This window comes from Trichosurus vulpecula, chromosome 5 (genome assembly GCF_011100635.1).
Source record: "Trichosurus vulpecula isolate mTriVul1 chromosome 5, mTriVul1.pri, whole genome shotgun sequence".
NCBI classification, from domain to species: Eukaryota; Metazoa; Chordata; class Mammalia; order Diprotodontia; family Phalangeridae; genus Trichosurus; species Trichosurus vulpecula.
Window position 1 is genome coordinate 219,001,471 of NC_050577.1, and position 16,825 is coordinate 219,018,295.

Sequence of the window (16,825 nt, forward strand, 5' to 3'; positions counted from 1 at the left end):
AAGTCTTTCCAGGTTATTATGAAGTCTGTCTGTTCCTCATTTCTTATAGCTCAGTAGTATTCCATTACATTCATATACCACAACTTGTTCAGCTGTTCCCCAATTGATGGGCTTCCCCTTGATTTCCAGTTCTTTGCCACCACAAAAAGAGCTGCTATAAATATTGTTGTACATACAGGTTTTTTTTAATTTTTAAAAAACATTTTTATTTAAAGTTTTGAGTTCCAAATTCTGTCCCTCCCTCCTTTCTTCTCATCCTCTTTCCCTCCCTCTCCTCGCCCCCTCCCCCTGCCCTGAGACAGTGCAGTTATGGGTTATACATGTGCAATTATGTAAAACATTTCCATATTAGTTATTTTGTACAAGAAGACTTGTATAAAAGGAAAAAAAATGAAAGAAAGTGAAGTAGCATGCTTCAGTCTGTATTTAAGCCATATCTGGAGGCAGATAGTAGGCTTTATCATTAGTCCTCTGGACTTGTCTTGGATCATTGCATTGCTGAGAATAGCTAAGTTATTCACAGTTCTTCATCAAACAGTATTGCTCCTGGTTCTGTTCACTTCACTCAGCATCAATTCATATAAGTCTTTCCAGGATTTTCTAAAATCATCCTTCTTGTCATTTCTTATGGCACAACAATATTCCATTACAATCATATACAGCTCGTTTAGCCATTCCGTTCCCCAATTGATAGGCATCCCTTTCATTTCCAAGTCCTTAGTCACCACAAAAAGAACTACTATAAATATTTTTGTACAAATAGGTCCTTTTCCCTTTTTTTGGACGTCTTTGAGATATAGACCTAATATTTGTATTGCTAGATCAAAGGGTGTGTGTGCACAGTTTTATAGTCCTTTGGACATAGTTCCAAATTGCTCTCTAGAATGGTTGGCTCAGTTCACAACTCTACCAACAGTGCATTAGTGTCCCAATTTTCTCACATGGCTCCATCTAACATTTTCCTGTTTTATCATTTTAGCCACTTTGATAGATGTGAGGTGGTACCTCAGAGTTGTTTTAATTTGCATTTCTCTAATCAATAGGATTTAGAGCAAGAAATATTTCTTTTAATGGAGATGCTACCTTTACCAACAGGAGAGAGCTTTGGAATACTTGGAGAGACTAACTTAATATTTGTATTTACAGGTTACATGTCTCGCATGTGATAATAAATCAAATACAGTCGAACCTTTCTGGGACCTGTCACTGGAATTTCCGGAAAGATACCACTGTAATGGAAAAGAAATGGCTGCCCAGTATCCGTGCTTGGTTACCGAAATGTTAGCCAAGTTCACAGAAACCGAAGCTTTAGAAGGAAAAATTTATGTGTGTGACCAGTGTAACAGTGAGTAAAGACAGTATGTAATTTTAGATGTGTTTTGTGTCTTGAAGGGGTTTCAATATTGCAAAGAAACGCAAAGGAGAAGGGGAGAGTTTCACCAGTTACTCTAAGGATTATCTTTATCAAGGGAATGTGGTCTTCTGGGATAAGCAATACGCCATGTAATCCATGGGACCCTGGGATGACCACTGGGAGCTTAGTGTGATTCCCAACTCCGCATGATGGCCCAACTGCAGCCTTTAACCGTGTGCTGCCTGTACCTCTTCAGACTGATAACACAGAGAGCTTAGGCTGGGGGGCACGAGAGTGGGGAGATGGGGATGGTGGGCTGTCAGAGGACAGTGGTGGTGTGGGGGTGTGTGTGTGTGTGTGTGTGTGTGTGTGTGTGTGTGTGAGAGAGAGAGAGAGAGAGAATAGTGAGCCATCCCAAAGGATGTGCTGTAGTGGTGGATTACTGACTGCTGCCGCTGCTGGCTGGGTGGCTCTGGGTATGGTGAGGACCCACCTAAGAATGAGATCAAGAATTCCTGTTAAGCAACAGGCAGTGTTCTTTACTCACCAGCAACACAGTCAGTTGAGAGAGCATTTTACTTAGTTGCCCTTGACAAAATTGACCCATATTTATGTGGTGATAGGCCTGGGGTTGGTTCTGTTTCTCCATGGAAAACAGTGTTTCATTTCCGTGTCTTGCAAAGATGATTCTAAGAATTTTGATACTGACTTGGAGGGGGTGTGTACTTACCACCAAGCTCCTTTTAATTAGACATATCTTTCTGAATTGAAGACACCATATCAGCTATTGTCTACAAAAGTACTGAAACTTTTGGCATTCCTATAATTATCATTTGATTTTTGGGTCCCATTTTTTAAATAATCCAGGTTTTTAATCCCACATGGTCTAATGAGAAGCTAAAAATAAAGGAGTTAAGAAATCATGGGCTTATGGCAAATTTGTGTTTGGCAATTTTTTTTTCCTCCCCCAAGTAGCCTAGAACCTTTTAGTGGAAGGGGTGATGAGACTCTAAATCGATACCTCTCAAGAGGGGAAAAGTCTTTTGTACCATATTGAAAAAGTAGAATTATAGAAGAAAGTTTTATTTCAAGAATACCAGGGTTACCAGACCCTAGTGATGGACTTGAATGTACAGAATGATTTTAAATTGGCAAGGCCCTAGATACGGGGTGGGGAACCTGCTGCCTTGAGGCCACATATGGTCCCCTAGGTCCTCAAGTGTGGCCCTTTGATTGAATCCAAACTTCACAGAACAAATCCCCTTAATAAAACAATTTGTTCTTGGACTCAGTCAAAAGGTTGCACTTGAGGACCCTAGAGGACCATATGTGGCCCCTATTCCACACCCTTGCTCTTAGAAACATGTTGCTCTCAATTTGGAGGAGACCTCATCAAAACTGATTTCTCATAGGTAGGGTAAGTGATTCATCCTCCTCTTTGCACCATTCATTTGCTCAGAGCACCCTTTTTTTTAAACAGTTGTAAAAGGTTAGATTTTAGCTCAGTTCCTAAATTATTAGGTTTAATGAGATTTTTAACTATTAATTTTCTTAAATTAGTTTTTCTTTACCTTAGTCTGAAATTGGGTTTCGTTATACTTTTTTCATTAAAGCAAAGCGCAGGAAATTTTCTTCAAAACCAGTTATACTCACAGAGGCCCAGAAACAGCTTATGGTGTGTCGGCTGCCTCAGGTTCTGAGACTACACCTTAAACGATTCAGGTTTGTATCAGAGATAGCTATTTATAAACTCTGCACATTAATGATTTTTAACTTACTGAATGTAATCAGCCTTATTGCTTAGAATTAATTCATTTAATGGTAGTTTTCACTGAACTGTTATAAAAGTTTTAGAGCCTTCGTTGTTAGTCTTGCCAGGGGATGGCACAGATGCTTTTGTTAAAAGAAAAAAAATCTCCCCAACAAATGTTTGTGGGGTTTTTAGAAGTCAAATATACTTTAAAGAATTTTCTCAGTCTACCTCTTTTTTCCTTAATGCATGGCCCTTCTGCATAGTAGATACTTACTAGAGGTTTGCTTTAATAGGAAAGTATGGAGATTCAAAAACATTTTTTAAAAGAATTGTACACAAATCATCTGAAGGGTCATTGGCATGTTGAGATTGAGTGCTTGTTATAATCCATGTTAACCAGATTATGGTTCTTCACTCAGATGTCAATATTAGACCCATTGGTTAATCCAGCCGATGTGTATATAGATAACTCTCTGGCCATTGTGCTCATTAAGTAAATTTAACACATTTATTGTGCTTGGCCCACACTGATAAATTGTGTTTATTCTTGGGGAATTTGTTCTTGACGTGGTCATCTGTAGGTTGCCCTGCTCAAACCTGTAGTGTCCCGTTTTTATCTAACAGATTAAATCTTAACCCCTCAATTTAACATTAGGGTCAAAGAGTGCTTTTTTTCCTCCTAATGTTTTTCACACTAATAATCCAGCCCAGCTGTGTCTCTCCAGCCTTGGTCAAACCAGGCTTCTGTGTCTCCCCAACTCTCTGACGTTCCCATTCCTCATTTATGCTATCCCAGTGGGCTCCTTTCCATTTATCCATGCCCAGCCTTCAAGCCAAAAACCGCAAGTTGTTAACATTTTTGTGAATGTCACTTTCTCTGGCAACTGCAGCTGATGTCAATCTCTCTCCCTCTTCTCATTTATACTTTATTATATATGCTGCACAGTTTGATATTTTTATCATATACTGTCTTATTTTCATTGCCTCATTTGTGTATGCAACATTTCCAACTAGACTGTAAATCGTTTTGAGGGCAGATGTAGCTAGTGGCACCACAGTGCCGGGAGTGATGGGCTTGGAGTCAGGAAGGACCTGAGTTCAGATCTGGCCTCAGGAAGTTACAGAGTCACTAGTAGGACTCTGGGCAAGTTGAGGAAACTGTAAAATGGGGATAATCCATAGCACCTACCTCCAGGCTTATGAGGATCAAATGACATAATTAATTAGCACAGTGTCAGGCACATAGTGAGTGCTTAGTAGATGCTTGTTTCTTTCCCTTCCCCTCTTACACTTTGCTTGTATCCTCTCCTTAGTCTCCTAACATAGTCGAAAGGAACTGTTAAATGATTTGATTAGCACAAGGTACAGTCAGCTAAGTCCATCATTTATGGCCATGAGTTAGCTGGGAAATTGTCATTGTCCTCCCGACTTTATCTGATTTGAATAACTGATCCTGTTCTTAGGAGTTGACCCTGTGATCTTGAGGGAAAGGGTCCCCTGCTCCCACCCTGTGGCCTACTTCTGGAGTAGGTCACTACAGGGTTTCCCCACACCTTCAGGAATTCTCTGTGTCCTAAGAGAAATGAAAGCTCCGTTCCCCCAAATCTATTGTCTTCGATTGGGCCCTGCTGGTTCTTTCCCAAGAAGAAACTCCTACTTTTGGAATACCATTCCCATGCTAATACAAGTCTTGTAAGACTTAGGGTAGTGTAGAGGCTCATTTGATAGTGTTTTAAATGCAAGTTAGAAAGGAGATGTCTGTGTGCTCGTGTAATTTCTTTGTCTTCTCGATATAAGTATGCTTTCTAAATTCTTCGCCAGTTGAAATGGGGAGATTTAGAACCCTGTGGGACCTTAGAAGTCACCTTATTTTACCTCCTCAATTTACAGATGAAGAAACTAAGGACCCAGAGACATAAACTGACCACCTAAGGTCACCTTAGAATAAAGGTTTTTAGTCTGTATGTGGCATCTTGTAATGGCCTAAATTCAGTCTCCCCAGAAGAACCGTGAGGCCTTGCATCCCATTGGGACAGAAGGGACATTGCACTGGGCCAGGAAGCTGTGTGACAGTCTGTTCCAGGAACCTCTGACTCTGTAGCACAGTTCGAGGGTAGGCGACCACAGAGCAGAAAGGAAATAGGCTGGCTCCTAGAGAGCAGTGAGTCCTGATCTTCTCATCCCATCCAGATTGGAGAAAGGGGTGGAGCATTTGGCTTTGCTGCCTCTCTGTGGTCAGAGGAAGGTTTGCCTGATAACTTGTCTGCTAACCTGACTTTGCTTTAGAAAGAAATTCACTGATGCCTTTTTTTTATATTGTTGACATTTCCCAATGTTCTCCCCCATTAAGTAAAACCAGCCAACATAGAGACAGGAAATCAACAACTTTCACAGGGCATGGAAGCAACTCAGTTTGCCACTAGAATCAGGATTGCTCTTTGCCTTTAGTCTGAGTTCAGCTGCTTGTTGGTGTTGTTTATCGTATACTATCTAAGTTACGGAGTACTGGATCATCTTTCTCCTTTCTGCATCAGGTCATTCTAAGACTTCCTTTATGCTCCCCATTTCTTTTGGTGCAATGATACTCAATTACGTTTACATGCCACGATTATCTAGCTGTTCCACCTACTTTGTTACGTGGCTATGAACTTTTTGGCACATATTGAACCTTTTCTGTATTTTTGTCTCTTTGGGGCATGTACATAATAGTGGGATTGGTGGATCAAAGGGTAGGAATTGATACTCATTTTTCTTGCATAGTTGTTTCCCAGGGCATTGCAGTAAGTAGCGTATTAGTGTGTCTGTCTTTTCTCAGCCCCCTCCCTTCAACATGATTTCTGCCTTGGTGGCCAGTGAAAATCTCACTTGTCTTATTTGCATTTTTTGGTCATGATTTGGAGTTATCTTTTCATGTAGTAGTTTTATAATAAAAATATGCATTTCCTTTTGAAAATTGTGCCTGTCTTTTGACAACTGATTTATTGAGGAAAGCTTTTTTGGTCTTCTGCATTTATTTCAATTCCCCATACTGGATATCAGACCTTGCAGATTATCTGGTTGGGGAAGAATTTGTAACCAGCAAGGTATGGAAGAGAGCAGAAAAGACATTTTTGAATTTACATAATTTAAAAGGGTTTTCATGAACAAAATCAGTGCCATGCAGAGTAAGAAGAATTGGGAAGTGAGGACAACCTTGGTATCAGTGACCTAAATAAAAGTCCTGATATCCATGACTTTAGATCATTGTCTGACTGGCCCTAGGAAATCGTTCATTAATGTTGTGGTGACCTTACTGTAGGATACTGATGAGACTATTATGGGGGTAGTATTCTGTGCGGTATGACTTCAACAAGGAGTTTAGCATGTTTTCTTTCTCGCTTTTTCCCCTAGGTGGTCAGGGCGAAATCACAGAGAGAAAATAGGAGTACATGTTGGTTTTGATGAAATTCTGAACATGGAGCCCTATTGCTACAGAGAGTCTTTAAAGTCTCTCAGACCAGACTGCTTCATCTATGATCTGTCTGCTGTTGTCATGCATCATGGGAAAGGGTTTGGCTCAGGACACTATACTGCATACTGCTACAACTCTGAAGGAGGTATGGGTTGAAAACAAGTTTTTCTTTTTGGAGCTCTTTTTGGGGAATACATGGAAAGCATTTGGTAAAATAAAGTCCACATCTAAAAGCACTCTCATAAGCTAAATTTGGCTTATTCTTCTGTGGCAGTTACTCATGGTAGGTAAAACATAGCATCAGAACTTGCAATTAGAATAAATGTTGGAACTGGACTGGACCTTAGATCATCAAATCCAAAGCAACCCTTTATTTACAGAAGAGGAAGCAGCATGCCTTTGAAATAGTGGTAATTCACACGGAACATTGGCATTTTAGATTTTCCCAAGATTGTAACTTAAAAGATAATAGGAATAACCTAGGTAATTAAAAGCCAGAAATGGGAATGCCAAATTTCAAAAGATAAAGGAGCAAATAGATTCAGGCATTAGTCCCTTTCTTAAATGAAAGGAGGATGGGGAGAGAGTAAGTAGCTGGCCCAATTCCTTTGAATCGTCTGGTCAGCAACGCTGATCCCCCAGCGTTTTCAGTTACTAGCAGAAGTCACTGTTTGGAGTCCTGACGCTTTCTTGAAGTTAGAACTTGCCCATTCTACTGTTGCTTCCAAAAAACAAATGACATCGAGTAAAAGACCCTAGATCATCCATAAAGTGCCTTGTTTTATCAAGAGTTGGCTAGGTGGCGCAGTGAGTAGAGCACTGGCCCTGGAGTCAGGAGGACCGGGGTTCAAATTCGGCCTCAGACACTTGACGCATTTACTAGCTGTGTGACCTTGGGCAAGTCACTTAACCCCAATTGCCCTGCCCAAAAAAAAAAAAAAAAGAGTTGGCCAGTTGCTCTTGGTGAGCTCAGTTTAAAGAATAGACTTTGATTAGAGGATTCCTATCCTGTGTAATAAAGAGTGTGAGATAAAATCACTTCTAATCAATGTTTCATTATTGATGCTACAAACTTTCTTTTTAACTAAAGGTAGATAAAATATTGGAATAGTAAAGTTATTCAAAGTTGAGACTCTTAAGCAAAATTTTAGTGTCAGTGGAACAAGTGTTTAGTCATGCTGAAAAACCTCTCTTTGTAGAAAAAAATGTTAAGTTCTAATAAAAATACAGTTGCTATTTTGGATTTTCTGTGTGGCTCACTTTTAATTATGCCCCTAACTTTTTAGGATTCTGGGTACACTGCAATGATTCTAAGCTTAACATGTGCACTCTGGAAGAAGTGTGTAAGGCCCAAGCCTACATCTTATTTTATACCCAGCGAGCTCCTCAAGAGGATGGATACTCTAGACTCTCAGCTCCCAACCCCCAGCCAGCCAGGGAAGAAGCCAGCCCTCTGAATGTGCAGAGCTGATCCAAAGACAGGGACTGACTGTGGCAGCTTGGGGTGCTATGCTTTGAATCCGGCTGAGGTAGGGGGTTTATTTTGTACTTTCTCTTGTGAATCAATGTACACTATGTTTATATATTTTGTATCTAGCAAGACAAAGCATTCTTTTTACAGAAACAAAGTTGGTATAAATTAACACTTGTATATTGACAGTAGGTAACTTTTAAACATTTTTAAAGTACCTGGAGTTTTCTTATACAGATGGTTTTGGTTTTGTTTTTTAAGAGAAGAATCTTTAAATTTTTAATGTTTACCTCAGATTGGTGTTCATTCTTTTTTATCTATCTTTTTAAATCATGGATTTTTATGAGACTGTCACTAAAATTCTGGTTACACCATTTTATGTATATTTGTTATTGCATGCCTTCTTAAAGGCTATTCCTACAGGGCTAATTCTTTTAGGTAATCAAGAGACCATTTCACCAAAAAAGGGGGGTTTCTTTTAGGCCAGGTATGTTATTGAGCACTGCCATGTGCAAGACTCTGGGAGATATAAAAACAGGCTGTTCTTGGCCTTGAAGTCACTTGAAGGAGAATTAAATCCTTATCACAAATAAATTAGTGGTTGGCTTAATTAAGCCCCACCCCTGGTGGCTTTTCTTACAACTTGTTTAAAGAATAGCTTCTTTTTGGTTATATTCTAAACAGAGCCAATAAAATGACTACAGGGCCTAGTTCTGATAGACCTGTGTAGGAATGTTTTGTTTTGAAATACTAGAGCAAAGGAAAATTGTTCTTTACTAGGCATACTCAAAATGAAAACGGGCAGCTTATAATGTTTGTATATTCAAGTGAGCTTAGTATTGTGGGTATGGGGAAGAATAGAGGAGGAGGAGGACAATGATGGGTAGGACTTAGTATCTTCTTTGTACAAAATGATGTTATCAACATCAATCTGTCCAAGTTCCAATAGAGCAGACTGCTCTTGCAACCAGAAAATGTGAATTTAGTGACCATCATGCAGAGACCATAAGACTAAATAGTTTGAACTGTAAATCTCAAAAGGGCCTAGCCATTTCTTGCTTGGAAAGAGGTTCGATCTCCCTCTTCTGTAGGGTATTTTTAGATGAATTAAGAATGGGAAGTTTTAAAGAGGGCGTTGCCTAGGGCTTGTGTTGAAGGATGACCATTCAGTATGTGTGTATGAAAATCGGTGTATTATCATGCTGCATTTTTCATTTTCCCTAATGACTATAGAGTTTATTCCCTTGCTCCAAGCCTCTCAAGTAGGAGATGCTACTCAAATAGCATAAGCCCTAATATGATGCAAGTTCCTTGTCTTTTAAATGGCTTCCCTTTTTGAAAGGTAATAATGTTTTAAGGGGCCTAACCTAGTTAAGTCTACCTTCCTTACCACCCTTTGAGGGTGGGCTGTTTTCATGAGCAAGTAAGGATGAATGACTTAATTCAGGTAGGCCAATTTCCTTCTGTCTTGAAATTAATATACCCTGTTTTTCTTTCAAAAGTTCTAATTTTGCTGCCTCTTGAGGAACGGCAAAAAGTATGACCTCGCCTAGTGTTAAACCTTACATACAATACAGTTGCTCTCTTTTGGGAGTGCTTGCCTTAAGCACAGGAGGAAGACAAGATACCCTCCCCACTACCACCACTACACTGTTAAGATGTTGTTATATGCCTTCAACATTTCTCAGAAATTAATCACAAATGGGGAAAAACAACATTGAAAATTCAAATTCAGAAATGGATTTGGGGGCAGTGGTGATACTTAACCCAACTTTGTTGTAATGAGAATTTACCACTGAACAAAATAAAGATTTGTGCCAAAATACAACTTGAGTATTAGCTGAATGCTAAGGTTTGAAATTGTTTCATAAAAACCTATGCAAGTTGTTACCTCAACTGTTAGATAATTATACCTCAATAAAACTTAATGTGGGCAATATTGAGTGTTGCATTTTTGTTACTCATGAAGGGAACAGTACGATCTTCATGTAAAAAGAGGAGTTGTTGTACCAAATGATTAAACTCTTCCAGGTGTCATGTTCCCCAGGGCGTGTCTTCCTTGCAAATCCAGGAGGTATTTTCTGGTAAGGGGATCTGTCTTCAAGCCCCCCCCAGCTTGTTCACTGACAATTCTGAGGCCACCCTGCCATTACTGTTGTGCTGTAAGAGTTGAGTGTTTTGTAACCATAAGTGGTCTGGGAGAATTCTGTGTATTTTCCGTGTCTGAACTTTGAGGGAGAAAAAAAACAACAAATTTTACTAGTAATAAAAAGCTAATTTTTTTTTTCTGGATACCATAAACTCTATGCTGCTAGGATTCGTCCCAATGATTCTAGTACAAAAGTGATAAAATGCATCTTTTCCTATGGAAGGCAAAGAAAGTAAGTCTGGTATTAATTACATATATCTAACAAAAAAGCAACATTTTTTTTGATTGTAAAGTAATTTACTAAAGGCACTATTGTTTAAACATCAAACTAATCATTTGTTATCCAGTAAGGTACATCATCATTATTTTAACATGACAAAATGATTCCAAGAGATACATGGATGGATAAGTAGGTAGTTAAACACTTCTCTTAAATCCACAGCCTCCCTACTTAACTAGATCACATCCCCCAAAAGTTCAGCCAATCTAGGATTTAATACAATGATGCTGTATTTTTACCCAGTCACCTTGGAGGGGAGCTTGTGTACATAATTGGTCCAGGAAATCTCTATTATTACTAGGATCACATCAAGCTCCAGCGTTATAAAGTGAGCTAGTATCAATAACAAAATATTTGCAATTAAACATAATATGTGGTAGTGAGTTACCGTTTCCATTATAGAGCATGCTTTTTGTTGTCCTCAAAGTCCACCCCACACCCCCCCAACACTTTTTAACCCCAAAGGAGGAACTACCTTTGTATTCATCCATCTGCTAACTGAGGTGGTAGCAACATTTATTCTTTAGAGAGGCTGCTTGTTTAAGCTTGAGAGACAACAAACCTCTCCCACTGAGGAAGTCATAGGTTCTTTGTATGAGAGAACAGGATGGTGATGGTGAACAAGAAACAGAAACTAAACCAATATCCCACAGGCAATCACATTGTGAATTGATGGTAACAGTATGGGAGCATACTTCAAGAAAGCATGCCCATTGTTAAGGCTTTACCCTGGTACAAAATATCAAGCCAAAAAAATTTATTACAGTTTTAAAGTTGTTTTGGGACAGTCCCAACTGAGTATTTACAAGTAAGAAAAATTGGGATTTTCCTTTAAAAACATAGCAGTCTCAGATCAAACCCAAGTAAATATGACCCTTCGCACTAAAATTTGGAGGGGAGGGATTTGCATACTTAGACATTAAATTTAATATTAACAGCATTGCAAACTCACCCCCCTAAGTCCCTGATGTTGGTTTGATTTGAGATGCTAACTTCACCCCATCAAATTGGCTCATTCTATCAAAGAGCCTAGTAACTACAATTTTAATTGTTCTATTCAGAACAGTAATTCAACCTAGAAACTTCCCTGCTTTCCTTTATGATTCTTCACCCTCAAAAGGCTTCTTTTCCAGGTACGTCTTCTGCTAGAAAAGCTGAAGAGGTTTTTTTCTCCCAGTGTGGATACAATCAGGAAAAAGGTTCCACTTTAATGAATCAGGATTAGAGGTTGGCAGAACGCTTGAAAAAGTTAATGTATCTTTCCATCGATTGGAGGAAATGAGGATTAACGGGGTCCTAGAAAGGAAATGAAGAATTCTCGAAGACCAACGTCTGGTAATGTTGGGTATCCATTAGGATGAACACAGGAGCCCACTGCTTGGTGCACTGCTGAGGTGGCGTAATCCACTGCCTGAGCAAGAGGAACTCTACAACATTTCAGATCATAATAAAAAGACATGGGTTCTCTTATGTTAAATACAGCCAGCTCTTGCCCAGAATTAGAACCACAAACATTGAAATGTATCTCTTAGATCTGAAAATTTGTCTTTATTTTTTACAAAATGGAATCCAGGAAGTTTAAAAGGCAATATACCAGAGGGCTTAAAGTGTAGTAGAATTGGGTGGCCATTCAACGCATTCAAGGAATATGGTAATATAAATATCTGAAAAGCATCTTTTATAATAATTGTTGAAAACAAAATGTTTAACTCATTCCAAACTAAAAACTGAGCTTCATAGCATGTTTTCCTGAACAGAAAATATTGAACAGTTTAACATTTGTGAAATCTCTCTAAAGCCCTGAAAGGTTTTTCCTTGGTTAGTTACATTAGAAGATTTGCCTTTGAATTCCTTCCTTTTCACACACTGGAAAGTATTACAGAGGTCCACTGTTAAAAACAATATGTTGCAAATTAATTCGGGTCTAATGTATTCCGAGAAAGCCTAGAGAAAGCTGCTGCGGTGGCCTTGGTCACACTCAATAGTCATCTCCTCGGCTCACCACTTCTTTACATGTCGGGCGTAGGAGGATGGTGTGCTCAAACTGTGCTGTGTAGGAGCCTTTGATGTCACATAAGGGGGGGTAGGGATCCACAATGCCCAAGTCACACAGGTTCTTGAGAGCCATTAGGTATTTGCTTTCTCCTAGGCGATCCAGCCACCTGCGGCAGAAGGCCAGAGTGCCAAAGTTTTCATTGATGACGTTTAACAAGTGTTTTGCTCTTGGAAGTCTGAAAAGCAAAAAAATCCAAACTAATGTGTATGATACGACAGCCAAGGAACAAGCATCAGTACATAGCCCAAAGCAAGAATGCAAAGCTTAAATGGCCTTTTCTCCATCCTCCTCGAATTCTGTGCAGCCTCTGACCACCAATGCTGTTCTCATCAGGTCTCCCTGAATCACCACAACCAAAATAAATGCCTTTTCTTCTGAACCTAAGACAGACTCACACCTTCAAAGTCATTCTTAACTCCCACACTAACTCTACTCTACACATTCCATTTATATATATATATATAAATAGCCTTCTTTCTAATGGGTCTCCAGGACTCAAGTTCCATTCCAACAACACATCCTATGACTCAGTTGTGACACTGATTTTTCTACAACATCAGGCACCACCCATCATTACCACCCCCAACCCAACCTCCAAGATCAATTAAAAACCCATTTGCACATAACAATCCTCCTGTTTCTAATGCCTTCCATTCTGTATAGATCTTCCAACTGCTTGCTGACTAAACGATGGACAAGCAGTAAATTTCAAAACCTTTAAAGTTTTAAAAGGCCAAACATGAGGCAATAATCTGAAATGGCTCTCTGGGTATACAACCCTATAGTATGCAGAAGTATAGAAGAAAATGCAGAATTTCCCAGAGGTAGAACAGAACAGGTATTTGCAAAGTACTTATTATGCATTGAGTGAAATAGACACGTGGGGGAAAGGGGGCTTCTCACCTTATTGGCACATGTCCAACATCAAAATTTTTCATATAATGTGAACATTCCATATCATCATGCACCACACCTTTTCCTGTACTACCAAAGGTTTCTATGGCATATACTTCACCTTCCTTAAGGAAACAAAAACATGCAGGTAAATGAGGAAAAATATTTGCAATGAGTTTTCTTTTTAGTTAAGTTTTATTTCAAAGGGAACTGATTCATATTTATTTTAACAATTGTTTACTATTCCCTAAAACAAATGAAGTCACACCTGACTGACATGAGACTGGCAAAAAAAGGGAAATGACAAATGCAGGGGGTTGAGGAGAAAATAGGTACATTAATGCACTATAATTGAACCTGAACTGTCTAGCCATCTTGGGAAACAATTTGTAACTGACAGTACCACTTACTAGGCTGATACCACAAAGGAAAGGGACATTCTTGTGGTAGCAAGAAACAGAGGGCACCCATCAGTGTGGTCTGTAATGAGGGTTGTCTTTTCTTCCTGAAGATATTCATTTGAAAATAAACTTGATTTTCTACAGGACGGATGAGTAGTCAGTTGTATTTATTTGGCTAGATTGTGGCACCAACCTATGTCTAAATCCTTTCTCTGCCACTGACTAGTTGGGGATATCCTACTTGGCTTATTCTGCCGTATGCTGCACTGCACTGGATCATGATAAAGAATTTGTTCACAACCTCCAGTCCGGTCTCAGTCACCTACCTCCATTCTCGTTGCTTCTCCTCCTTTGACAATGGGCACCGTTTTCCCAGCATGTATTCTATATGGCCCAATTGAATGTCCATTAAGATTTCGAATGGGTTTCACTATCATAAACAGAACATGATCGATTCAATATTAACTACAGAGGGAGAAGTGACACATGGAGCTTTATAGAGTGTCCACTGCAAGAACAGAAGGGCAATTGAAATGTCCCTGTAGAGGTAGGACTGTGATTACTCTTGTGACTATTGAGCTCACGGAGAAACGTCTATATCAACAAAACATGCCAGTGATTAAAATGCAAACTCACACGCATCCCAAGACAGAAACACATACAATTAGAACTCTAGATATAATCCTTTCAAAACATGCCCTCTAACAGGAGTTTTTAGTCTTTTTCACACTATTCACAATCAACAAAAATCTTATTTTATCCTCTAAGAACCTGACTGGGAGACACTATCTACACATGGCAGCAATTTGTTAGAAGTCCCCAACAAGCCTCCATACTGGACCTAACAGAAGAACATCCCAAGACTCAGTTTTTTCATGTGTTCTTCATCACTGCACCCCATGAGACTCAGAAGGAAAAAAAAAATAGTGAGGTAGCACTGTGGCCTGTATCAAAAAGTCAAATCTGAGAATGCAGACAGCCACCTGTCCAGTCTCATTCAATTTAGGAAGCGTTCTCAGTGAGGGTACTTGAGCAGGGAACCTTGCGGATGTTCGAGGTATTCTTGTTTTTCAAAATATTAATTTATTTAAAAATTCCCTCTGTGCAATAGGCCATTTTGAGGTTCTATTTTAAAAGAATATACACATACCTTGATATGTTTTTCCATCAATTTCAACCTCATAAGATTCCATTACTTCTTGGATGGCCTCACCAACATCACAAAGACGAACATCAATTCCAGCACACTGAATATAAACACAGTGAATTTTAAAGAGTACAAAGCTCACTCCTAAATCAAGTTTCTCAAAATTAAGGAATCAGGGCACTTTGTTAAGTAGTGCGTTGAATTCACATACCTTTATTCCCGTGTTGGTGGCATCTTTTACTGCCTTCAACAACGTGTCATACTTAGGGTTGAAAGTGACAGTAAAAGCACAATCAATGATCCTACCTGAAAAAGAATGTTCTCACTTAGGTTTTTTACTCATGACAAAATGCCAAATGTTCTCTAATCAAGTCTCTTCGGAAGTTATCTATTTGGCACCCTTACTTCTATACATGTTTTCTGTGCCTTCACAGTGATAGCTGACAGAGGTAATGCCCCAACCACCTCAGCCTTCCCGAACAGGGCTGTCCAAAGTGCCTGTGTTTACTACAGGTGTGGAAATGCCCTGATCGAGAACATAAACTCAAACCCCAGAAGTGAAACAGGTATCTGGAAAGACACATTCAGCTAGCAGCAGACAAAAAGCAACGAATGGGAGAAAAAGTGTATGAACACACTTATTACAGGGGAAAAACATCAAGCCTAACACTTTATTATGACTATGCAATAAGGCCTAGAAGGACTGATTATGTTAAGCATGATTTGTTGAAGACAGCAGGATCAAATATGGGCCAACCATCATCCCATAAATCTAGGCAGTATAAACATGTAGGCTGTAATTATCCAGAAGGTAATCTATATTCAGATCCACCCCAAAAGATTTCATCTTTAAAATAAAACGTTTGGGCATGATAGAACAAGCCTCTAATTCCTACTTCTGAGGCTAGTTGTGAGCAAATCAGGAGCCTGTGCTAAGTCTGGCACATTATGGTGAGGGGGAGGGTGTTACCAGTCAACCAAAGGACAGGTGAACTGCCCCCAGATCGGAAATGGGTCAAGTCAAAACCCTCACACTCATCAACAATGGACCAAGCCCAGGAGTGGCTGCTGCATTTCCAGCCTTGAGGAGGTGGGAGACCTGGACTCAGAAAAGACATGAGGGGGAAAAATGAAAACTGCAAATGTTCTTGTACTTCAAAGGGTGAAAGCTTTGACTGTTGTGATAATTAGCTTTTTGGAGAATTCCTTATTCCCCATCACTACTCACAAAGAAAACAGAATTGATTCCTCCTGTCAGTAGCTTTAGCAGAGCACCAAAGTCAGACTTCAATACTGTTCTAATGACTTTATGAAGTGTAACATGGGGCACAGTGAGAGAGCCACCCTTAATTAGGCTTCTGTCTCAACTCAGACCAAGATGAAGGGAATGTGATGATTTTCCTCACCTCTTCCTTCCCTGTACCAATTAAATCACGGGTCCAGTGCCCTGTCTCTAGGAAGGTCCTTTGCCAGTGTTAATTCTTCCCCATTATACAAATAACTGTTCCCACTCACCGCTGATATGTGTTCCAAAATCTATCTTGCAGATGTCATCATACTGCAAGACTGTGGGGTCTCCAGCATTGGGAGTGTAGTGGGCAGCACAGTTATTGAGGGAGCAGCCCGTAGGAAAGGCAAGGCCAGCATTTAGGCCATTCTCTTTTATTAGCTTACGGGAACAATCTTCCAGTTTTTCACTTTAAAAAAAAAAAAAGAATGGATAGTTCAATTAAATGGAATTATTCCACTCATGTAGCATAACCTAGCCATAAATCTAAAAAAGATAAATACATGCTTAGAAAATAACCCCACCGGTGAAATCAGGAACCTGCTGTTCTGAAACTAGTTCACCTCTGAGGCAAGATATCT

The 16,825-nt window shown here is 39.5% G+C and overlaps 2 protein-coding genes across 3 annotated transcripts in view; one reads left to right on the forward strand and one right to left on the reverse strand.

The window, feature by feature from the left end:
- The window catches only part of USP44 (ubiquitin specific peptidase 44), a 44,675-nt gene extending 34,707 nt beyond the window's left edge, over positions 1 to 9,968 (forward strand). For both annotated transcript variants that reach the window (XM_036761677.1, XM_036761678.1), the window contains exons 3-6: positions 1,147 to 1,345; positions 2,968 to 3,076; positions 6,498 to 6,703; positions 7,845 to 9,968. In XM_036761677.1, coding sequence (XP_036617572.1) covers positions 1,147 to 1,345; positions 2,968 to 3,076; positions 6,498 to 6,703; positions 7,845 to 8,029 — 699 coding nt within the window. In that variant the 3' untranslated portion in view covers positions 8,030 to 9,968. The remainder of the gene's footprint in view (positions 1 to 1,146; positions 1,346 to 2,967; positions 3,077 to 6,497; positions 6,704 to 7,844) is intronic.
- Positions 9,969 to 10,453: 485 nt separating this feature from the next.
- The window catches only part of METAP2 (methionyl aminopeptidase 2), a 41,675-nt gene continuing 35,303 nt past the window's right edge, over positions 10,454 to 16,825 (reverse strand). Inside the window, exons 6-11 of the mRNA XM_036759688.1 lie at positions 16,472 to 16,653; positions 15,168 to 15,262; positions 14,960 to 15,056; positions 14,136 to 14,239; positions 13,418 to 13,533; positions 10,454 to 12,689 (exon numbers count right to left, since the gene is read on the reverse strand). Coding sequence (XP_036615583.1) covers positions 12,437 to 12,689; positions 13,418 to 13,533; positions 14,136 to 14,239; positions 14,960 to 15,056; positions 15,168 to 15,262; positions 16,472 to 16,653 — 847 coding nt within the window. The 3' untranslated portion in view covers positions 10,454 to 12,436. The remainder of the gene's footprint in view (positions 12,690 to 13,417; positions 13,534 to 14,135; positions 14,240 to 14,959; positions 15,057 to 15,167; positions 15,263 to 16,471; positions 16,654 to 16,825) is intronic.